This window comes from Octodon degus, unplaced genomic scaffold (assembly GCF_000260255.1).
Source record: "Octodon degus isolate 3935 unplaced genomic scaffold, OctDeg1.0 scaffold00138, whole genome shotgun sequence".
Lineage (NCBI taxonomy): Eukaryota > Metazoa > Chordata > Mammalia > Rodentia > Octodontidae > Octodon > Octodon degus.
In genome coordinates, this window is record NW_004524714.1 from 4563214 (window position 1) to 4588678 (window position 25465).

At 44.4% G+C, this 25465-nt stretch overlaps 1 protein-coding gene across 7 annotated transcripts in view; it reads left to right on the forward strand.

The window, feature by feature from the left end:
• The window catches only part of Mapkap1 (mitogen-activated protein kinase associated protein 1), a 271952-nt gene that overhangs the window by 215362 nt on the left and 31125 nt on the right, over nucleotides 1-25465 (forward strand). For all 7 annotated transcript variants that reach the window (XM_004641570.2, XM_004641566.2, XM_004641567.2 and 4 more), the window contains one exon: nucleotides 13652-13792. In XM_004641570.2, the coding sequence (XP_004641627.1) occupies nucleotides 13652-13792 (141 nt within the window). The remainder of the gene's footprint in view (nucleotides 1-13651; nucleotides 13793-25465) is intronic.

Sequence of the window (25465 nt, forward strand, 5' to 3'; positions counted from 1 at the left end):
AAAAGCTTCTCTGCTCCCATTAATTTAAAGAGGCTGTCATAATCTTCCTTTTTGTACCAGTAACCGAACTCAGAACCTTGTGCTTGCCAGGTAGGTGATATGCCACAGAGCTATATCCCCAAACTAAGGCTGCCATAATCTTGATGCTAAACTTCAGTGAAGACCACACAAGTTTTTCATACCTGTCTTACAGATTTACAAATAAAGGCTTGAAACCCTAAACACAGTATTAACAAATAAAGTCTATCATCTTACGCCAAAAATATAATATCGCCAAGTTGGATTTATTCTAGAAGTGTAGAATTGGTTTTTTTAATCTTAAAAATTAAGATTTAATTTTTTAAATTTTAAAAAATTTTAAGATTAAAAAAACCCAATTCATCTAATTTGTCACAGCACTGGATTAAAAAGGAGGAAATTATCTCAGTAGATATAGAATGTTATTAAGCCAGTAAAAGTTGTGTTTGGTAATGAGAAAAATAATTTAGATGTGATGTTAAACAGAATGACAAATAGCATGTAGAGACTGCTGCTGACTAGGTGGAAACAAACATATAAAAGAATGGAAAAATTTAGAAGACAAATGTTGATTGTGGTTGTCTTTGGTTGACAATAACTACCTGAGTAATTCATATTCCTCCTCCTCAGTACAGACGTGTGCTTTTCAGAGTTTCTAAGATGAATACATGTGACTTTCTAAGAAAAAACACACAGGAAGTAAGGGCAAGTCCACACAAAGGTTAGTGAGAATGTCTCCTACTATAAAACTTCCTGACACTTGAAGTCTGAAACCACTTGCAGTACACTGTGGCCTGCCAGATGAAGAGTTATGCCAACACACCCTTTTGTAGCGTGACTGAATTTTTTACCTAATACAAATAGCCAGTCACTCCCTTATTCTTGGTCATTTTCTTTCACTCTTTAAAGACTCATTTTTCATATTAGCCCCAGGTAAATGTTTTGATATGTGATACTTTTATATGTCAACTGTGTTTTTATTTAGAAACCTAAGTATGTTTATTGGAAGCCTGCCTCCTGCCTGCTCTGTTTTCCCTCCCAGAGGAAGGAATTATTGCCACTTTCTTTGATACCATTCCAGGGATCACTGGCACATATGTAAGCATACTTTGTGTGTCTTTGTGAATAATTGTGTAATGCAAGCAGACACACACATACACATGTATTTGCAGCTTCCCTTTTTAAAAAACACGTGATAGTAAACTTCTGTTTCCCCTTAACATGTTAACAGTATAGTATAGATATGATTCCATATGAATTCCATACTGTTGTACATATAAATTCACCAGTTCCTTTTTAACTGCTGCACAATATTCAGCAGTGTATTGTGATTTCAGGTTAGCTTTGCTTTTGCTCCTATGATAAGGGCCAGTTCTCACATTAGGAAACAGAAGCCACGAGGACTGGTGGATAACGCTTTGAAATCTGGGCTTGAGCGATTACTCCATCTCTAAGCACGAGCAGTCTTCATTTAGTTGTGTGACCTCTGTGGGCCTCAGCATCTCTCTATTGGAAGATCTGTAAGATACTTCCACTTCTTGCACTCTGTGAACCAAAGTCAGTTAATGAAAGAAAGGGTAAAGGCAGGCAGTGGTAGCGAATCAATAGACTATTCTAACTAGCTTACAAAATGGAAATAAATTGTTAAAAAATACTTTCATACAAAGATTTTTTGGGTTGTTTTTTTTTTTCTTCTTCTTCTTCTTCTTCTTCTTCTTCTTCTTCTTCTTCTTCTTCTTCTTCTTCTTCTTTCTTCTTCTTTCTTCTTCTTTCTTCTTCTTTCTTCTTCTTTCTTCTTCTTCTTCTTCTTCTTGGAAATTGAACTTAGCAATGAACTTTTACCAGGCAGGTGCCATGCCACTGAGCTATATCCCCAGCCCCAGGAAAGTATTTTTAAAATACTAGTGTTGTCACTTCTCCTGGTGTTTGATGAGGACAGGTGCACTGTCCACAGAGTGGTTTCAGAAGCAGGCAACGCTGTGGCCCTGTGCTGGGTGCCATGTGAGAGGCTGCTGCAGAGCTGGCTGCGGGCTCACGCCTGACCAGGCTGCTTAGCTCTGGGGCCGCGGACACTTTACTTAACCTCCCTTGGGGAGTTCATCTGCCCCCACAAGGTTCTTGGTGGATTCAGTGAACTTTAATTCTAAAACTCTAACACAGTGTCTGCTACATAATAAGCACTCAGAAAGTGTAAGCTGAAAATAATAAATAATGAAGGAGCCGTGTTCTGTGGCTGACAGGGCACGTGGCACAGACATGGAGGTCTGTGAGCACAGTCACAGAACTCCCAGAGCCCTTCAAGGTGGGAGAGGAAGGAAGCTGATCCAGAAGGGAAGGGAAGGGTGGTGGGGTGGGGACCTATAAGCCTGGGTCGTGGGACCAAAGAATGTAGGAGAACAATACTTTCCAAATGTGTTTCAGTGTCCCAGAATGGATATATACTTTATAAATGAAAAACCATTCAATTAAAAAGACACTAGCTGGGCATAGTGGCACACAAGCTATAACGCGAGCTGTTCTAAGACTGAGGCAGGCGAATCTCAAGTTTGAGCCTAGGTTACATAGTGACCAACATGGACTACAGAGCAAGACTGTTTCAGAAGACAAAAAGATGAAAAAAGGAAAGACTGCCATGAATGGATAAAAGCCCTTCAATTTTTCTTCAAAAGCAAATGGACCATAATATGTTTATCAGTCATATCAAAGGGTGTTTTAAAATGTATTTATTCAGGCCTTCTTTTGTAATGCCTATGCTAAAAACATTTTGCAAATACTTTCTCTGACAATTTTTACAACTACCCTGTAAGTCATATTTCTTGTGAGGAAAGGTTGTGTCTTGCCCAAAGTTGCCAGCCAATAAGTGATGGGACTAAAATTCTAAGTCAGCTATCTGATTCCAAAGCCCACTCTGAAATTGTTGATAACCTAAATTTTCAACCCTGAGAATGGCAGTGACAATTGTCTTCATATGCTGTGAGAGAAAAGCTTGCAAATGAAGCTGATATGACAAGAGTTTCTTCCTAGGGACTGAGAGCTAACATTTGCACTTGGATCTTGGCCTAAATAAGAAAATGACAAGCCAAAGTCCTTGAGCTTTCCAGTTTGGATTCTTGTCTGATAATCTACTGCATCCTTTAGCCAACTATCTGCTCAAAGCTGGAATCAGACCAGAAGGAAGCCATGAGTACATTATGGAGAGGATGTAATGTCACAAGACTTCCATTCTTGTCCAAGCTTCTATATAAATCCTGGCACCAAACTGAGTCTCAATTCTCTTTTCTGCCAAGTGTTCTTGGTGACCTTTCCTACTGATCATATGTGCATAGCCCATCCAAAAAGAAGCAATTTATTTTTTCCATAACTGAGAGAAAAACTGGAATTTCCCAACACTAGAGCCAAAATAGGCCTGAGATGAAACCACTTTCATGGTACACCTATAAAGAGTCAAATATACTGTCTTCCTGTTTTATCACTCACTCTGTTGTGGGAGTTCTAGGCCAGAAGCCTGATTCTGGGGGATCCTACAGACCAAATTAGGACACCTGCTCCCTCAAAGGTCCAATCGAAGAGATGAGTGATATTGAAGCAAGAAAGGGATTTTATTCATTGTGGCCACACTGCATCCCTGTCTTCAGGGCACTGGCAGGAACTTCAGGATCATATACACAAAGACAAAAATCAAGGGTAAAATATATGAATGATCCAGCAGTTTCATCACACTGTGGTCTCTGGTTATTTTCTCAGTCTGGTTCAGTGGGTTGTGCTGGCCTTCCTTGGGCAGTTTACTTCCCATCATGAGATGATTTTTCCAGTTGGAGGGCATCAATTCAAATCATGGGGTGACCTTTCCATGTGCAAGACTCACTGGATTTTTTTTTTTTTTTTTTTTTTTTTTTGAGACAAGGTCTCACTATGCAGTTCATACTGGCCTTGAACTACCTACAATCCTCCTGACTGAGCCCCCTGGGCACTGAGATTATAGGTATGTACCAGTACACCTGGTACTGTTTTGGAATCTTGAAAAATGTCTTGGTTACTTCTATCCTGGTGTCTTTAGCCTTGAGGAAGAATAAAAACAGGTAAATTTAGAGCTAATCTATCTTGTATTACTAGTTTTTAGATAGACACTTTAAATAATCAATGAGCATTTTACCCAAATTTTAAGGTAGTGGGGGCCTGCCCCTTAGCCCACTTTTAAGTGGCTGCTTCAACAAAACAGTCAGACTCAGCTTGCGAGCCACCCAAACCTGCTCTGAAGGCATTCGGAGAAAAAAAAAAAAAATCCTTCTGCCAAATTTTAAGGTAGTAAAGGAGACACCTGCAGGCCCAAGTAAAAAGTTGATGCTTTTAGCCAAAGAAGCCTTTAAATCCCAGTTACAACTAAGCTTTGGCTCCAACAATTCAACATAGTGCTTAAAGCAGTTGCGAGACTCAGGCTGACCTTAGGTGAACCACTTGCAGCCGCTAACGCCAGGTAGATCATGGGACCGTTCTGAGCTTCCATATCCTGTGTAAATGGAGAATGTTAACTCTATTTCACAAAGATTTTGTGACTATTAGATGAGATAGGCACTGCTGTGGTAAATGTTAAGCTAGTATAGTTGTCATCTTTATAGCATACAGGCTGAGGCTCAGAGGGGTGAGGGGATTTTCCAGTGTCACATTCATAACAAAAAAAAAGACCCTGGAACTTGTGTCTTCTGTCCATTAGATCTAATGAGAAAGGGAATCTAATTATTTACTAAAGATCAGTTCCTGTAAAGAACATTGGTGCTCCTTAACAACCTCTTCTGATCTAGACCTTCCATAATTTCAGTGCCTCACATCTTAATTTCCCTACCTTAAGGGTGGACCAGGGAAGAGTGCGTGGGGAAAAAAAAAAGAGTAGGTAGTCCCCCAGATAGGTCACGCTAAGGAGGATCATTCTTGATCAGGGTCTGAGAGCCTCTTCCATTGCCTTTAGTGGCCCTTTGAAGGCCCAGGAGAGTCGCAGCAGCTCCTGGAACCCTCCTCAGACCCCTTGGCTGCCACCACTGGTCTCAGGCTCCCTCCTCTGCTCCTCTCTGATCCCTGATTCTGTGACATGGATTTGTCGTCTTCACTGTCACATTTGACTGACCTCCCTAGTCAGGAACCGAGGCTGCCCACATCCCCATGTATGGCCAGACCTGGCTCACTCGCCTGAAGGAATGAGCCTCCTATGCCCCTGCTGTTACCAAGCTTCTCACCAGGGCTCCAGGCCAACTACATGATGGCTTCTAAAGAAAACTCAGTGTCTGGGCAAGCACTTTTATATGCAGACGTGGTTCTGTGGTATTTGGACCCCTTCCCAAAAAACATCACTCCTAAAGAAAAAGAAAAAGCAACCATAGGAGAACAGAGAGAATGTGTCTTTGCATATCCTGGTGTGTTTCCAGAACCTTTTTGTGATGCTTGTTCATGTACAGGCCAATTCCTCCTCCTGTGTGTGCTTCCTCTCTGCCTCTGGAGGCTTTGTCTTCTTCAGTTACAAATTGCTAATCTGTCTAATTCTGTCATGTGACTTGAATGCCAGGGCCTTAACCCTCTTATACTGCCACAGCCCTCGTCAGATAGGAAGAAAACATGATCATGCAAATAAACTATTTACAAATAGAAATGACTTGTGATACTCACATACATGTCTTAGATTAAGCTATAGCTGAAAACCAGTTACACGGCCTCAGGGTAGGTGTTCTCTAAGGAATTTGCAGTATGAGTGAGGGATTTCTTTTCATGTTGATATTGTGTAACAGCTCCCTCCATGCTGACAGAATCTAAACAGAACAAATGCTATCTCTGAATGCTTCACCTCTTGTTCTCTAGTTAACAAGAGCTGGTGAGCAGTGGGCATAGGAGAAAAGTGAAATGTCTGGTGCCACTGTCACCTTGAGTGATCCCTCCCATGAGGCTTGCTTCTCCACCTGTGAGATCTAATGCAGTAATCCCTGCCTTGTAGGGCTGCTGTGAGGAGGAGGCAATTGAAGCAAGTCAGTAGGAATGTACTTTAAAAGTACATCACGGGCTGTAATGCACTGTCCAGGGGCTGGCTCTTCCCAAGTATCTGTGCCTGAGACATGGGCCAGCTGACACAGACATCGCAGCTGGGCGGAGCCTGGGAGCGATGGCCTTCCTCCTCTGTTGCTCCTTTCTCCCTCTACCTCCTAGGCTTCCCCCAGGTCCCTTTAGGCTAACATGGCTAATACAGGGGGCAAAAATGTGTGCTGACCTATACAAGAAACACGTGCATCCTGTCCACACCTCCTTCAGCAGCGAGTGCCTGCACTGTGCTGTATAGACTGAGAACTTCCACATGAATTGCATTATTCACTCTCCCCCTTTCTTAAAAGGTCCCCCCTTTTCATTTTATCATTAGGTAGTAATTAGTATTCAGGGGAAATTGGTCTTAATATATTAAAATTGGTTAAGTGCATTTAGACCTGTACCACAGCCAGTGTCTTATTGGAAAATGTAATTGGGGACTCTGTGTATGTAATTAATTGAATTACAATTAAGAACTTACATTAAGCGATACACTGGTACATTAGAGCAGTAAGGAAACATGTTTGACGAGCCACAAACCCTGTCTGGGCTCTAAGAAGGCAGGGAAATTTGCATTCCTCCAGAAGGCTCCTGGCCCCAGACTCTGCCCTGCAGCCCTGTCTAATGGTTTGGTGATGCATCAGGTAACATTTCTGCAGTGACAGGATGGGAGGTGGGATTCTGCCAGCGTTTGTGCCCCAGTCCATGACCGCAGAGTCAGGGAGAGGCACACCTCAGTATTGATCAGACATTACAGCTCTTAGGTATTGTGCCATATAAATTGTCCAAAGTACCATGTTCCTCAGAAGACCATGTACTTTTTCCTATACTCTGAACAGGAACAAAATCACACTGGAGGAAGAGCAAGTGACTACAGAGCAAACCTATAATGAACCATTGGCCTGGCCTCTTAAAGGGTCAACTCCATCCTCTAAAGGGGATTTGGATTCACGTTGGGCTCCCTAAACACTGACATTGTTACCATGCTGAGGGCCAAGCACTGTGTTGGTACTGTGAGGGGGAGAAAACCATGAACCCACAGTTTTAGTGGTGCCACAGAGACAGTGGGTAACTGGGGCCCAGAGCTGGTAAGAGGAGTGGATGAAGCCCTCCTTGAGGATGGAAGAACAGAGTGAAAGAGTTAGAGAAGAATATTTCAAGCCAGGGGACTGCTCATTGGAAAGAAGCTCGGCACACACTGGGATGAACGGACTACAGCAAAATGAGCACAGGGCAGGGGTGGTGCTGAAGGATGTGCGTGAGGGACCAGAAGGCCTAGCATGCAGGGCCTCAGAGGGCCCTGTCCATAATCGACTCTTCTTAGGAACCCTACAAACCTGAAACTGTTGCCTTCTGATCACTTCATAAAGCAAGATTACCTTGATTTATTGAGGGAGGTCTGCAATCTCCATGTGGAAAGTCCCCCAGCCTGGCTGGCTCTGGCTCCAAGAGTTTAATCAATTAAGCAGTGACAGCAAGGATCCCTGCCCTAGTTGTAGCCTGGCAGGTTCTAGTGAAGGATATATCCTGCTGTGTGATCCTGATGGCGTTAAAGAGATTACTGCGGACGAGTGTGTGTGTTATAGTATATCACCTATTGATCGTTTTTTAGAGACCAGCAAAAATGACTAGTAGCTGAAGGGAAGTGTTTAATAGAAGAGAAGCTTTGGGCTTATGAGACTTTGGGGATTTAAATGGCCTCTGGAAAAAAAGTGTGATAGATGCAGAGCTAAGGAAGAGTTTTTCTCTGTGACTCATTTATGTATCCAGCTTTGAGTCTTAGTGAAAGAGTGAGACAGTTAGGCTTTATCCTGATTTCTTTGTTCTGAAGGCCAGACATGATTGTGTTCTTAGATACTATTAATGGCCATGAGGTTGTACATGCCCAGCCCTTTAAAGGAATACTTATCCAAAGGAGGTTCTGTGGGGTTAAGGGCACAGTTTTAGAATTACAGAGACCTGGATTCAGTTCCTGGCTTCTGTTTGTACTGGTTAGGTACTTTAGTTAGTACAGTGACATCTTAAGCATGGTTTTTTTTTTCTCGCTTGTATAGTGTACTGTCCAGCTGAAAAAATGCACTGCAGACATGATGTTCTAGCTGCTGTTGAGGCAGAAGCCCTGCCCGCAGTGCACTCAGTCTGTGGAGGAGCCTGAATGGTGTGTTCAGGCCTGTTAGCCAAGGTTAATATAAGAGATGGTACATAAACCTCAGGTACTTTGTTGGGTAACATAAAACTTCATTGCATCAAAGTTTACAGTTGTAGCAAACTTCATTTATCCACTGGCAACATTTATTGAACATCCACTGTGTGATGGATGGTATGCGATGGGAGGTAGAATATTCCTGCCTTCAAGGAACATCTAGTCCACACTGAAACTACAGATACTTCCACAGAGGGCTGCAGGGTCAGGGAAGGCTCCATTTGGACTAGACCTTGAAGTATATACATTTGTAGCTATGGAAAGGATGGAAGTCCAGTGTGGCTGAAGCAGTGGCTTCTGGGGGGTCTGGGCAGGAGGAGACCTTTGGGACAGGCAGAGTGAAGGAGGAGATGGTCCATCGTTCTTCTGCACCTCTTCCTTGCACAGCAGCACTGTCCATGTGTCTGAGTTGGACACCAGCACCACGCTGGAGAGCTGCTTCCCTGCCTGGCCGGCATACTTTCCACTGTGCCCCTTCATACACCGCTCCAGCCAAGGCAAGCATCCTGCAGGCTGCTCTCCCTCCCTCATGATGCCCTGCACTGTACATTCCTCTGGCTTGCCCGGCCCGGCCCCTCAATTCAGAATCCACCTCCACCTGAGTTCCTGACACAGAACAGCGCCTGCCATGTGGTAGGTGCTAGGGAACTATTTCCCAACTGAAGGACACTCAACAGGGTGCTGTGGCGTTGTGGACGATGTAAGAAAGGACCACTGATCTTCCAGTTCGGCTCTAGAGTTGGCATAGAGCATTTTAGAAAAGTTGCTAACTTATACAGATGAGTGCTTTTTTAGATTTGGTCTGAGACTCATTAAAGCATAAAATGAATTTTACAGTTCCATGCCATTTCCATCTATGAACACAGGAAATCTGCCAATAGCAGATGAGTTCATCTGAGCTTTGATTTAGCTGTGAGCAGTATTTGATGTAATTAGCCTTGGTCTCATTGCTGACAGCAAACCTGTTCCTCTTACAGTGTGTGCATAAGCTTTCCAGCTCTGTTTGTTGTCAGTTACACAGCTGTAACTGCGCTGTTTGTGTCCCACGTGGGTGTTTACGTGGACATCAAGGGACTATGAAAATAAGGCATAGCGACCAATCAGATCAGCAGTTCTCAAACTTCTTGATGTCAGGGCTTCTTTATACCCTCAAAAGTTCCTGAGGTAGAACTGTAGTTCAGGGATAGAGCATGTGCAAGGACCTGGGTTCAATCCCCGGTGCTAATAAAGAAGAGGAAATTATGGAGGATAACAGTGAACTTTTATTTATTGGACTATCAAAAATTAAAATTGAGAAATTTATTAATGCTTCATAATTAAAAGATTTTATAAAAATTGCATATTTTTTTAATGAGGAAAGCAGCACTATTTTGTTTTTGCAGATTCCTATAAATGTCTAATTATAAGACACCTAGATATTTACATCTGCTTCTGGTTTTGGTCTGTGACAATACATTGTTTGGTTGAAGTATTTAAAACTTTTCCTAATACAGATATGCCCATTGCTCCCTGTACCTTTCCTGCCCTCGCCTGTCTGGTGAAAAATGGACAAACCTGGCCACAGCTTTGCTCCTTGCTTCCCGCTTCTTACTCTAGAGTGTGGAGCTGCTTTCTCAGGTTCTCTGCTTGTCCCTCCCTCTTACTCATTGCGAATATGCGCGCTTTTTCTCTGAGAGCCTTGTTGTCAGTCCATTTAGGTTCTGGTACTCAAGTCACTATTAGGCCCCACCCCAAAATTTGATGTATCACAATACTGTGAGTTATTGCAGCTCCCGAGTTTTGACATGACACATTATGGTAATCCATGGCACATAGAGACATTAACACTCCCGACTTTGACAAAATACATTGTGAAGTCTTTGAAGGCACCATTACAATTTATCTTGTCATTCAAGAGGAGACCCAGTTCAGTGTTAATGTAGATGAACACAGTATGGCTTTTGTTTCATTTAATTGCTTGTGACCTTTTTAATTGCTAATTTAACAAAATACCAAAGGATTATATTTCAATTAAATTAATGGTCTAGAGAGTGAGGGGTTTTCTGTATGTTTATTTTTAAGGCATTCTGGCTTTCTCTGCTCACTTTGAGAAGATAAAAATGTCTTCTCTTGAATAGAACTAGACGTTTTAGCTTGAAGTTCATAGTACAGTAATAATTTTAATATGATAATGGTGCAGTACCAAGCATCTTTCATGTGTAGCTGGGTTCACCCTTTTTCAGAAGCATACAAACAGTGAAAGTATATACAAGTCATGGAACTTTTCTTGTTCAAAAGCATGCTTTTGATGTAATGCTTTGCTTTAAGTATTTGTTTTTAGATAAAGTGCCTCTTGCATGCACCATTTGTTGGGTACTTCTCCCTGCCATGTACTGTTTTATTTGTATTTGATGGCTTGTTTGTAAGCTCCTGAGGATCAGGAGCCCTGCCCTGGCCTCACCAGTGCCTTCCCCTGTCTAGTAGCTGGCATAGGGAGACAAGATTGAAAGTTACATGAACAAGAGACATGCTACTCCAGGCAGTTGTACCCCTGGGCCTACTTCAGGAAATGGCCCTGGACCTCCAAGGCCAGCAGTGTTTCATTTAACAGATAACCGCCTTTGGAGTGGGCAACGTAAGCTAGAGGCTAGAGGACTGTTCTTCCCTACTCCCCTAGGTGCTGTTGCCCTTCTGATCATAAAAGCAGACACGCCCCTTGTCGGTGGAGCAAGGCTCAGAACTCACCCGACTATCAGGGGGACTTAAATCCTCAAATGGGATATGAATTTACACTGGCAGAGAGTAGAAGGTCAATGCATGAAGCATTAGTGTGTTGAGCCAGTTCCAGCTATATAAGTCTTGAGCAAAATTAATACAAGGAAATTGACAGGCCTTGCTGGTTATTCCATAGCTTTAAGACCTCTACTAAAATCCTATCATCTCATCTGCCCATTATTAACATTTCAGCAAAATATAAAGTTTTCATTAATCTCCCACAGCAAATTTAGGAGTGAAAACTGGCACTTGTTTGAGCTTTTAGGACTACATTAGCTGGTGTATTAAACAAAATATGTCATTCTTCAGTAGCTTCTGTAAGAAGCTAAATCAATTTCCAACCATATTTATGCACCACTTTATCTAAAAGCATCTGAATTATCATTTACAGCTAAGATGCTTTATTAGCAGCTGGCATTGAAATTGCTCAGTAAAAAATTATATGTCACGTTATAGTAATTTTTAAATTGGTTTTAATCCAACATCATAAAATGTAAAAATCTTAAGTGTGGATTTTTTTTGTAGTAATTGGCATTTTAGCATAATGAACTGTTACCTTTTTCCAAATCAAATACCTGCAATATTTAAGAAAAATACTAATTAATAAAACAGAAGTCTGGAGCTCATAGCTAAGCTATATCTGATAATGGCATTATTCCAGAAAAGATGACTTTAACCAACTTATAAAACATTAAGAGATTTTAATATTTTACTAAAACTCCCTATAATTTTCATATATAAAAATTCTCTTAACACAAAAGTAAACATTTTGGGAGTTACATTTCAGTAAAAATATAGGTTGGAGAAAGTGAATGATTGTTCTAAATTCTAACTCCTCACCAGCCTCTTCCTACAGATGTGCACATTACTCAGAAGACAGCAGTGACTGTGATCATGGCATCTCTGCCCCAAATCATACGTGTTGCCAAAAAGGAAACGGATTTACCAGTGGCCTTTCCGGCATGGAGCACAACCTCACTGTGTCCCAGCAGTGTGATGTTGCTTAAGTCACTCGGCTTCCTTGATTCTCACCATCCTGTGGAGATGACACCTCCTGTCCTCCCAGTGCACCTTGTTAGCTCTTGTTTTCTGTTTGGGTCGGGCTGCAGTGGTGACTGAAGCAGTCTGTGCCCACCGTTTGGGAGTTTTCAGCCTGGGTGGCAGAGACAGATAGTTAATGCCTGTGCTGAGTATTCTGAGAGAAGATGCAGGGTGCAGTAGCAGAAAGAGCTGAACCACGCTCGAGGGCTCAGGTCAGGAAGGATGCCTGGGCCATCACTGGAGCTGAGCTCTTCAGGAGAAATAGGGAGATGACCAGGAGGGACTGAGATGGAGAAAAGGGTAACCCAAGCAGAGAGGACAGCATGACAAGATGCTGACAGATGGGACTCTGTTAGAGGCATCCCGCTTCCTTACCAAGGGGAAAGCCTTATTGAGCTGCTAAAATTGTCCAAGATAGAAATCACTACAGTGTTTGGAAACAGAATACATATTTTATAATACATACATTCAGAGTGAAAGTATCAGAAATCAGTTTCCATGTGTCCATGTGTTGCCAGGATTGAAACCAGGGTTTGCACAAGCTAGACAAGTGCTCTGCCACTAAGCTACCCTGCCAGCCCAAGGGAACAGTTTTGGAAAACTTTTTGCCCTACAAACTGTGAGAAATATGTGTAGTTGTCAGACTGTCCATGATGTAACTGAATTTGCCAATTTGATACCCAATTCTCATCCTTCCAACACCCTGAGGAGCTGTCCTTGGTGCTCAACACAAACAGGAGCCCCCTAGCAGATTGGGTTCTGCTAGGCAGGTGCTCCCTCACCCAGATGGCACCAGCAGTTCTACCTTCAGACAACCACATTGCAGACTCTGGGAACCAAGAGAAAGTTTGCCTTTGCTTACTATAAGCTTGGCCATGTGACCTCGCTGTGCAGAGCCTCAGAGGAGAGGAGAGGCTGGAGAAAAGTGTGCTGCATTCAGGAAGCCCTGGGAAGCTGGGGCAGTCTGTGAGCACCAGTCTTCCTGCTTGTGTCTCATGTCACATGATAGTGTTTAGCATGTACAAGGCTCTCACTTTGCATTTGATGAGTGAATGAGTGACAGAACCTTTGTAGTGATGAGTCATAAGGTCTTATGGCTGGATTGCTGAGGGAACCTGCAGACAGGAGGCCTGTAAGGTGATTTTTAGACATCTGAGGGCCAGCAGGCTCACACACACTGACCAGGAGTGTTTGTGGGGCACCTGGGAAGCTCCTGAATAGGTGGCGTGGTACAGGGCTTCTTCAGGGTGTGTGGCTTACTTCTGCGGTCAGGAAAATCACATTTAGAAAATCAAGTGTGACGCTTCTGGAGACAGCTCGTTGCTGAGAGCAAGCAGGGGCTTTTCTGTCCTTCTCTGCCACAGAATAGGCAGTGTTTGTAGAATTAATTGTTGAATGATTAATATGTTACCATTCTCTGTTTACTGGAATGGCATTATTAAGTCATCGCTCAGCCTTTTCTTCTCCAAATTAAATAGCCCATATTATTTTAATTTATCCCAAACCATTTTAAGCAGACACCATTTGCCAAGCCTCATGTATCTTTATGTGTTAAAGTGCTTGTTTCCTCCCCAGGTTCAAGGGCAGACGGAGTTTTTGAGGAGGATTCACAAATTGACATAGCTACAGTACAGGATATGCTCAGCAGCCATCATTACAAGTCATTCAAAGTCAGCATGATCCACAGACTCCGATTCACAACTGACGTGCAGCTAGGTGAGTGCATAAACAGGCGACAAACCAAACCCTGTCTATTATCAGTCAGAGCAGAAACAAGGGAAGAACAGTGAACCACTTCCGTGTGACCTGAATGACTGACAGTAATCTGTTTCCTGAGAATCTGTTTAAACAATGAAATTTAGAGTACATCTTTTTTCCCACCTGAGTGCTCTGTCTTGTCTTCTTGGTTATGAAGCAGAAGATTGGAAAAAGACCCGATATGAGCCTCTCTTCACACTACGAGGCTGCTGTGGGGCTCTGTGATGCTTCCCCTCCTGCAGTCCCCTCCTCGTGTGGCCACCCTGCGTGGGCACTGCTGTGTACTTGCCCTACCGCCTGCCCTGCCCTGCCCCCATCTCCCCTGCCCTGCCCTGCCCTCCCCTGCCTTCCCCTCCCCTGCCCTGCTGCCCCTCCCCTGCCCTGCCCTCCTCTCCCCTGCCCTGCCCGCCCCTCCTCTGCCCTACCCTGCCCTCCTCTCCCCTGCCCTGCCCTGCCCTGCCCACCCCTCCCAGGGCGCACATGCTGATTCCTTCAGGAAGCTGCCTAAAGATCTCAGAGCTTCTATGGGGAGCCTCACTAGATAACCTGGAACTGACTTTAATTATTAACTAATACTCGGGGTTAGTTTGTTCCACCTAGAATAGAAGTGCCATGGTGGTTAACATAATATCATTGTCATCATGACAACTGCTGTATGGTAGTCTCTGGGCCAGGTACTCTATGCGCACTCCTTAAGAGCTGGGTACTGTCCCCATCTGACAGAAGCAGTCCTGGGCCCAACTCACGCAGAGGGTGATGGCGGTGGCCGAGGCAGAGTTCATGTCTGACTCCTGGAGTCACCTGCTCCCTGGCAAGGTGGCCATGTGGGATGGGACAGGAGGAGCAGGGAGAGAGCCAGGCTCAGTCAAGGAGCTGAATTGGACCCTGGCTCAGCCACACCACCCCTTACTAGGTCTTGTTTGCCGCTGGCGTAAAGGAGGATCACTGAATTGTAACTCTAGGGCTCACCGATTCTCACAAATGCTTTGTGTCCTGTAATAAAGCTTTTCCTGGTGTTGGCGTTCATCTAAATCTGGCTAACATGTACAATGCCTCAGAAAATTCCTCAAAATAAATAAATAAATAAATAAATAAAATTTCCTAACAGAAAAAAAAAAGAAAGAAAATTCCTCAAATATTCTTTCTCAGTGTGACTGACAGGAACTTGCAGCAGTTGGCTTAGTATATAGAAATGGGCAAATGAACCTCAACTGGCATAAACTGTGCCTGTCAGTAACTAGCCACACACTCTTGAGCAGAGTCTTTTATCTTTGTGAGCCTTGATTCTGTCCTATTTACATGAGGATATCAGTAATGCCAGCTTCTGAAGATTGCTGCTGGCTGCAGCCTGGCAGTTGGTAGAGAGACAAAGCTTTTAGTTGAGAGCACAGACTCGGCAGTCAGGAGCCTGGGTTCAAATCTGGCTGATTTGTCAGCTAGGTCACCACAGCAGATAATTCACAGCTCCAATTTCCTCATCTTTAAAATAAAGATAATAATGTCTCGATCTCATAGGGTAATTATGAGGGAGAAATGTCATAGCACACATGAAGTACTTGGACAGGTGCCTGGCGTGCAGCAAGCACCTGGTAAACTGCAGCTGCTGGGCTGGGTGTAGCTCTGTGACCGACCACAGATGGTGTCGCACGTAGCCGGCACAGGCCCTGGGTTCCATCCCCAGCAGGGCACAGACACATATGCAGGCCCGAGCCACAGCTGCTGGGAAGTGGTCATTTCAGCAGGCTCAATAGATGAATCAGCGAAACACAGAACCTACCTTTTTCCTTCCTACAAAAATATATATGCTTATTTAGCAGCACCATGTGTAAGGAGTGATGCAGGAGAGGGGCACCCATGCTGGAGGAAGCTGTTAAAGGTCTGTTTCTTGATCTCAGTGCTGGTTATGTGGCTTGTAGATCTTGTGGGAAAGTCATGCTATATACTCTTGATTTTTATTCTTTCTATGCATTCCTAATTAAAAGTTTATTAAAATAAGCGTGCTGCTCGGAGTTTCGACACCCAGTTTGTGCTTGGCCATGCAATCCATGCCCAGAAGCAAGGAGTCTGCTTATTCCTGAATGGGCCTCGTTACTGGGAGTCCAGCGTGTAGCCTGACTGTGGCCAAGATGGGCCCTAGGCAGGGACAGAGTCGGTGAGCATAATCAGCCAATCGCTTGTTCTACGATGTAAACTGCCCAACAGGGATAACCAAAGCCCTGGTTTTCTCTCCACTTTTTTTTAAGACACAATCTTTAAAAAGAACATGCTTTAATTTACCAGAGTCTATTTTCATTCTAAGGAATCAGTACTCAAGAGTGTAGGAGGGCCAGGATGCCACAGTTCAATCCCCACCTCCACCTGCCTTACCAGACCTGCCCTTAAAGCAGGCTGAGTCAGCCAAAAAAATCCTTCTCAGCTTTTTTTTTTTTTTTTTTTTTTGCAAAACTGGGGATTGAACCCAGACCCTGGCGCTTGCCAGGCAAGCGCTTATTCTACTGAGCTATCTCCCCGGCCCCTTTTTCAACTGTTTAAGGAGAAGAAAGTTTTAAACTAATAGTGTTTAGACAAGATATCATGTCTGCATCTTGTGCTATGAATAACTACTACAAAGGCAACAATATGCAATGTATTAATTATTGTAACTGTCCTATTAACCTGTTTTGAAACTGTCTGATTGCTATTTCTTTCTCTGTAAAATTAAATAAAGAAAAAAGTGCCTAGGAGGAGTCAGTCAGCACTGAGTTCAAATCCCAGCTTTACACTTACCTGCAGTGTTTTGCCATTTACAGAATAGCGATCATAGTGTTTACCTTTGTTATGGTTTGTGTCTAAGTGTACCCCCAAAGCCTCATGCAGTCTTGGGGTGGTTCTGGAGTTTGTGATTGATTACTGTGGGTGTGGACTGCCCTTGCCCTGGGGCAGGTAATTTGCATTACAATGTAAGGTGGGGAGAGAAGCCAGCTGCTTGAGCTGCTGCTACCCCTCCCTTGAGCTCTCACTCTTTGCTGCCACCATGAAAGGTTGCTTTCTGCTGTGTGCTCCTCTGCATTGGAGCCAGCTGAGTATGGACTGACGCCTCCAGTAACTGAGCTAAATAAATCTTTCCTTCCTTTATTTTGAGTGTCGGGTATTAGTCCTAGCAATGAGAGGAGAGTAACTAAGACAACCTTTTAAAATACTGTAGTAAGAAAATGTCCAGCCATAGAAGTGGATTCTGAGTGGCAGCTTATCTTAGTAGTATTGCTATTTTCATTATCATTCATCTTCTGGCTCTCTCTCCTCCCCTCCACCCCCCCCCCACTTTACAGATGATTGAGCCCAGGGCCCTCCACTAAGCTGTACCCCAGTATGTCCCAGACTGCCCCTCCCTCCCTCTCTCCCTTCCTTCCTTCCTCTTACCAGACCTGCCCTTTAAGGCAGGCTGAGCCAGCCCAAAAAAAAAAAAATCCTTCTCAACTTTTTAATGAGAAGAAAGTTTTAAACTAATAGTGTTTAGACAAGATATCATGCCTGCATCTCATACTATGATCCAGACTGGACTCAAACATGGCAGTACTCCTGCCATCTCCTCTCTTTTGTAGGTATTGAACCTGGTGACCCAGATTCGGTATGGCCATGATGGAGACCTGTCCAGTAGAAAGCCATGAAGTCAGTGATGGCAGAGTATCTCCCAAATTCTCTAAGCAAGGCTGATCCAGATCCCAGGCCCCTCTATTTCTAATGACACAAATGGTGCCCACTAGTGGACAGTCAAGCTCTGGGGAGCTTCTAAACAGCTGGTGTAGCATTTATTTGTTAAGAATCTAAGTTCATTTTTTAGCATTAAAAGCAAAAATTTCATTAATTAGACCCAGTGAATTTTGTGACCACAAGAAAACCCTGGTGAGGGGCTGGTGAGATGGCTCAGTGGACTAAAGCACCTACTTAGAACAAGCTAAGCTAAGCAAAACACAGGGACCGCGGTTCAATCCCCAGCACCACATGCCAGCCAGGCCCGCCCCCTGGTGGGCTGCGCTGGCCACACACACACACTAAATAAACAAATAAATAAATAAAGAAAGAAAGAAAGAAAGAAAAAAGAAAACCCTGGTGAGTAATGTGTCATGAAGTAAGTAATCTAGTTTCCCGTGTGGATTGTCAGGTACACAGTGTCACTGTCTCTCCCTCCTTACAAAGCACAAGACAACCCCCCTTCATTCTCACAACAGAAACAAATGTCTGCACACAGGATTTCAGAGTGCCTTTCCTTCGTTCTGTCACAGATTCTAGGGCAGTGACAGTACATCCCTTATGAACATCCGGTGAGCAGCTGGATTCTGAGACCACTAAATAATTTATTTTATTTCACCTGACTAGCCAGGTGCTTCAGATCTCCCTCGACACTGATGGATGTTTCCTCTGCCTGTCCATTCTGTGTCAGAGTAGAGATTTCCCGTGGCTTCCACGACAAGTCCCTCCGAGGAGTATGCATCCGTGTGCAACATTGCCCACTTCCCTGCCAATGCCTCAGAAGCTGCTGTCCACGCTAAATCACGGTCGATCTGAGCACACAGCAAAGGATAGGAAGATCTGAGCTCTTCCCTGCTACTCAGCTGCTTATCTGGTGGTGGGGCAGGAGGGGCCAAGCCTCCAAAATTACCACCTGCCATTTGTCCCGAAGAAAGTCAGGGGCCATGAGACACAAATCTTCAGTCTGCAAGCCCCCAAGTTAAAGTAATTTTCTTCCACTCTGTGATTGAGAAACTCTAATGCTCTTAATGAAACCTGTGGCAAAGGTCTGATCTTTTGAAATAGTGCTAATATTTAACAACGTGTTTAGTACGTACCAGCTGTTTTGCTAGCCACTCACTTTACGTGCATTGGCACCTGCACACATAGCACTGTTATTAGGTAGTACTAATTTTTTGTCTGAGGAAGCTTGAGCATAGGGGAAATCCAATAACATGAGTCCTGAGCCTAACTATGTGCATTAGATAAAAATCCCCATTGTGCTGATACTCTGTAGCTCCACGACAATTTGCAGTATGCAGATTACCTCACCTAGTCCACATAGTGCAGCAGCAGTATTGTGGTTCCAGGGCCGGGGAGATAGCTCAGTGGCACAGGTGCCTATCTGGCAAGTACAAGGTCCTAGTTTGATTCCCAGTGCCAAAAGAAAGAAATGTGGTGGCATTTCAAGACTGAGAAAACGGAGGCTTGAAGGAGTTAAGGAAATGTATGTAAAGCAGTTAGTGTTTCCTGGTACATGGCTATTGTTGAATGGTGCTAATTCCCTTTTCCTCCTCTTCTGCCATCAGGATATGTAGTGGGATATCCAGTCCCAATGGCAGAGCTGGGCCAGAACACAGTTCCATACACCAAAGCCAGTTTATCGCACCAGAAATGCCTCAGCTGTTCATAACTTGACCTTTACAAAGGAAGTGATTACTTGTAGCTGGCCACTTTCCAAACTTGCACACACCTTCTGGCCTCTCTGCCCCAGCTCTGGAGAGGAGTGCTGCTCCACAGTCCTCTTTCTACAGGGCTAATCAGTCGCTGCACTTCTGCTCTGTGCAGACCTTTGCCTGTCACTTGAACGCAGTTTGGTTTTTAAATTGAAATATATTTGCCATCCTGCTCTACCAGCCTGGAAAGCTTACCAGATAAAGCTATTGTGCCTAACCATTTTTGTAGTTCTCTAAAATATTCTTGGACTATTCCATCTTACCTACTTCCCTCTGGTTAGACCTAAAAATGCTGATGAACTTTAGGTTTTTGCTTTTGTTTTTTATGTATTTAGTACAGGGTCTCGCTGCACAGATCAGACTCATAGTGATCCTCCTGTTTTCAGCCTCCCAAGCGTTGGGATTACAAGTGCGCACAGCCGTACCCAGTCTCAGTCACTGTTTCAACAGGCCCCAGGGGCAAGGCCGGCACACCACACCAGGGATCAAACTCCAGTCCGCTGAGCTATGTGGCCAGCCCTGATGAACTTTAAATGTAGGCCTTTCCTGAGCTCATACCAGGTTGAGATTATTTACATTTAACTTGGTCTCACATGCACCTCACCAACTGAAGGAGGTCGGGCACTGAAATGGGGTTCAATCTATATTGGTCAAGGCAGGCAAGTAGGGAAAAGGGGGTTCAGGGAACACTGAAATTAAGAGTCAGATGTTGGGGGCCAGGAAGATAGCTCGGCAGTCTAAGTGCCTGCCTGGCAAGCGCAAGGACCCAGGTTTGATCCCCAGTACTGCATGCCATGCAGCCCACACTGAGCCTGCCACTGAAACTGGGCATGGTGGCACATGCCTGTAATCCCAGCACTGGGGAGGCTAAGACAGGAGGATCACTGGGAGTCAGAGCTGTGTAGCAAGACCCTGTGCCAAATAAATAAATAAAGTCAGATGTTGAATGCTAGGCATGATCTAGGAAGCCCATACTATGCTATCAGTGTTTGTTGGCTGGCTGGCAGAAGCTGAATTAGGATGCTCGAGGCCAGAAGGCATTACAAGAAACAAGTTAGAGAAGGCCAAGACATCACCATCATAATACCTGTCATTTGCATAGCTCCTTCAAACAGCAGTTCCACCCCTAACCATGTAGCAGAATTCTGGCCCTGTGCAAGTTCCTGGCCTCATCCTACACCTGCTGACTCAGAATCTCCTCCTAACTGTGGTATTTGGGAAGCACAATTTGTAGTATTCAAAAGACTTTATCACCCCTTATCGTGTTTCCCATTCTTGTGTTTACTGACCAGACAGTTTCAGCTGAGAATTGGGTGGTGTGCCACTTGTGCTCTCTTCTTTGGCTTTATCATTTGTCGTTCATATGTTACGGAAAAGGTGTTACTAAATACGTGCCATGCCACGAATGCCCCATGACTGTGTACATAACCAAACATAGCTCTGCCTGGGATATGCTGGTTCTGCAGAGGACTTGCACTGGGCGGGAGATAGAGCTCAGCAGCACAGCACCTGCCTGGCAAGTGCCAAGTCCTGAGTTCAAGTCCTGGTACCTGAAATAAAATAAAGGACTTGCGAATAAAGGATATAAAGTAATCTCTACTGAGAGATTCCATGGTTACCTCCATTATCTCTTCATAAAACAATATGTGTAATCATAATACTTACAATTACAGTAGTTATTTATCAGAAGTATCAAGTACTGTGCCATATTTCTTGGCTGCTGGGCCTACTTCATGTGCCAAGGAAAGCGGTCTGGCTAGGTGCAGTCCCACTTATCACTGAGTCACTTACTGATCATTGGCAGCCTTTGCCTATGGTTCCCAGACAGTTTTGAATGGTTAGTCTCGATTGGAGCCAGTGATCTTCACCCCAGCAGTCTTACTGGTATCAAGATAAGGCTCCTTTTCTGGGCTTCATTTTAATTGTATACCAAAATATGATTTTTCTCATCTATTTTGAGTACCTAACATTGCTGGAGGGAGCTTTTCATACTGTGATGCATTTGATCAGTGTGTAAATAGACCCGCTATCCAAACATAAAGCATAGCAAAGCAAGAGCACTGGCCTGTGTAAGCCCTCACCTGGTTGTATGGAGGTATGAATTACAGTTATAGCTCTGTCATTAATAGGTGACATCAGACAAAAGTCACGTCCCAGCCCTGAGCCTCAATTTCTTCATATGGAGAATGAAAGCCCTGGACTAGGTGATCTCTGAGGTCTCATTAAGCCCAAATAGCCTGTGTGTCTGATCCTGTGTGTAAATTCAGGCAAGTTTCAAAGACTTCCCTGGCTGCTCTGTAGATGCTATCGATTGGCTGTGTATAGTCAGCAAAATCCACTCTGGCCAAGAGTTGTTCAGCGGCGCTCCCCGGAGGCTTTTCCAGGCTTTCATAGGCTCTTGGTAACCTGAAGACAGGAGGATTGTAGAATTGTGTACAAAGCTACTCTAGGATTTAACAACAGTGGGGCTTTGTAGTCTTAGATTCAAAGTTGTAGGAAATTGATGAATGCACCATAGCTCATGATGTCTAAGCAAATAAACAGCACACTGAAAGATGAGTGTTAAATGCCCTCATTCCTGCCGAAGTGCTATTTTAGTCTCCTAGAGGGGTAGTTTTTAAATATGCCTTAGGGTGAGCGTGCCTCCCGAAGAGGTGAGCATTGTCCTCTGAGGCAGTTGAAAGCTGGCAGGTGGGGACACCTTCTAGACTTAGCTAGAGATGGACTTCAACCACAGCTTTGCAGTGTGCTTGCTTGATTCCCCCAGACAAGTATATCATTTCACCTTCTCAGGCTGGTTCACCTTCAGTTATGACTTGCGAGACAATGGCTTTGAATTCTGCCAAGCGTGTGCTAAGTAAGTAGCTTATACACTGTGCCGTTCCCATATTCCTGGGAGTTGGTGCTTGTTATCCCCATTTTACAGAGGAAGTTCAGGCTCACTGAGGAAGAAGTTTCTTTACCCAGGATAACAAAAGAGGGGACACTCCCACAAAATCCTCATCTTCAAATTAATGATCTACTGAACTTGATGGGATGGGCCCAAATGCATCCACAGCTCCCCTCAGCATATTCTTCCTGAGGCAGTCTTCTAGGCTGCAGGCAGAGTCACACCTAATGGCACTAGGTGTCTGGAGGTTATTGGGAGGATTTGTAGGGGTCCAGCATTGGATTCCCCAGCTAGCCAATTGTACTGAGTAGTCCTGGTGCTTCCCAGACTCCCATATGTAAAGCAGGTCTCTAAGGTCCAAGCCTTGTTGACACCCTTACACCTCCCTGAGCTCCGCATCCTACCCCTTGTCAGTGAGCATGCCACCTCCCTCAGCCCAGTGCCTCACTCCAGAGAGTAACCAAGCAATCACTAGAAGTAGGGCTCACTAGCTATGTACCAGACAGTGTCCCAAGCATTTTTCATTCCTTTTCTTAATCCTCGCAAGGCCATGAGCTGTGTATTTGTCATCTTCATTTAACAACAGTTTGCTCAAAGTCACATCATTAGGAAGTAGGAAAGTTGCTATTTCAACTTGGGACTTTCTGGCTCACATTCCCTGTCCCTGACCTCTCTGCACTGCTGCCTTTAAATACCAGAGGGGCTAATGCTTGCTGCCTTCCCAGTAGAGCTGTTGTAAATGCTCCATAAGGACCTAGCTCAAGGGCTGCCCAAAGTGGCTATTCCTTCATCTGCATTAGCAAAAGGTGATATATGGTGCTGATTTCCTTTTATGGAAATCTTTTGGTTAAAACAGGAGGGTCCCTGTGTGATAACTCAAAAGCCACACACAAAGTTTCCCTGGAGAGTTGTATATACATTACAGTTGTGTTTTGTTTATTTTGAGCTGTCTTGTTAAGGAAGGATTTATATGCTGGCATTGATGTAGGACAGCAATCAGGCAATGTTTTCTGCTTTGACAGTTGGTGTGATAGTTTGCTTCCAGTGAAGTTTGACTCACTGTATCTGGAAGCTGTCAGGAGTGGGAGCATGAAAAGGTCATGACGGATGGCGATGGATAAGTGGGTAGGGGAGGAGAGCTGGTAAAGAAGACAAATGGCCTCCCGGGTTTCCGAGGGAAGCACCGACCCCAACCACTCACGGCCGGCCGGTGCCCTGCTCTTCTTCCTCACCTGCTGCACTGACAGAGGGAAGCCTGCGGGGCATCATTTTTGACAATGGCACCCGCTGGGTGTAAGGAACTCACAGAGCCCTTCCCGGCAGCCTGGCCCCTGGATGCTAACAACTGCTATGCAGAAATTGGCCAATCCAGGGTCCCTCTTCCTGATTGTCAGTCACAGGATTCAGAGGCTCATCCTTTGCATATTTTAGAAACAAGAAAGGGAACTGAATTCTCAAGGGGAAGCTAAAAACAGGCCAACTTTTAAGTGACAATTGTCAGGCTGGGGCTCAGTGGTACAGGGTTTGCCTTGCATGCACAACACCCTGGGTTTAATTCCCAGCGCAGGGACACACACACACACATACACACACACACACACACAAATGTTTTATTTTTGGTGAGGTTTTTATTTTGAAAAACTAAAGAAAGAATCTAATTCCACTAACCAAGATGGCTATATTACATTTTGGAATACACCCTTTTGGTCTCTTTTCTATGATTTTTTTTTTCCGAGTAAGACTGGTTTTTTGAGATAGGGTCTCACTATGTAGTCCAGGCTAGCATTGAACTCACGGTCCTCCTGCCTCATCCTCCCAAGTGCTAGGACGTGGCCCATGCCCAGACTTTCCGTAAGCAACTTTTCCCTCATTATGTCTCATGCCATGAAAGGTGGATCAACTGTTTCTCTCTTGTTGGCCATTTAATGTGGATAAATGTAAACCTAACAAGTCAGCTACCGTTACTAACTTAGAAATACATTGATAGCGTTGGGGGGACCAAGACAAGAAGGAGGGTTACTACAAACCAGAGCTGCCTAGTGAGACCCTGTACCAAACACATAAAAAAAAAAAAAAAGTAATACATTGATAATTTCAGTCACTTAAAATAACATGAACTATTAAATGTAAATGACACTTTAAGGGGTGCCTCTGTCCTCCTCTGAGGAACTTTACATGGGAACATTAGCACAGTGGTCAAAAGAATACTACTGGATTTCACCCTATTTCCTACATATGAACAGAAATAGGTGTGTGCTTTTGTGGGCACACTTGAACACTGACTCATCCCTTGGTGAAAGTTGAAAGAGGAGTGTAAAGACCCCTTGAGTAGAGGCTCCTATTAGACCTGCCTTGCTCAAGTAGATACTAGGATGTAGGACCCCAACAGTTCAGGATCTGAAAAATGGTTTCCCCGTCATAGCTCTGACCTGAGACAAATACTCTCCCCTCTCACATGTTGTGTTATGCACAACCTGCAGCGCCATTCCTCCTGAACGGAATGGGCTAAGGGGACGGGTTCTAGAACCAGACTTCCTGGGTTCAGAGTCCAGCTTTGCCACTTACAAGCAAGTTGGTCTTGGGCAAGTTACTTAACCCCTTGTATTTATGTTTGCTTGTGTATAAAATAGGGATGAGCACAATGACCAGCTTTATAGGGTGGATAAGAAATGTGAATCAGGGCTCACAGTGGCCTTTAGCCATGCAGGTACATAGGTGATGCCAGTTAATATTGGTTGTATCAACATGCTGCAGGCCCTTAACGCATGGTGGCTATAGCTAGGGACCTACCTGCCTTGCTGAGCGTGTACATGTAGATCCTGCTGAAGGAGCACCATCAGGGAGTCTGCCAGGGTTGCAGCTTTGCTCTGTGCCCTTGCCTTGGCCTTTAGGAAAAGGAGCTGTGAGGACTTGTCTTCAGCAGTCCTCTCTCAGTGCTCCACTGTCACAGGAAGCAGTTCTGCTGCTGGCCCCTAACTCACCCCCAGCCTTCCGACTCACCCTTAGCAGTCCAGAGGCAGCAGCAACAGGTGAGTCACACTCACATTGGTTGATCTCCCCACTTAGAATCCCACCAGCCTGGCTTCCATGACCTCCTCCCCCTACGGCCAGCGTCCCTGGCCCTGGCCTGGAAGTCCAGCCTCCTAACCTTTTTTCCAACCAAAAGAAAACCAGAACTCTCAGGCCAGAATGAGAAAATTCTCCTTTTGCCTCCTGGCTGGATTTTAGTACTTGCTTTCTCTATAGCTCAGCGGGGTGGGCTTGTGGAAACCAAGTGTGTGCTGCTTGTTCAGAAGG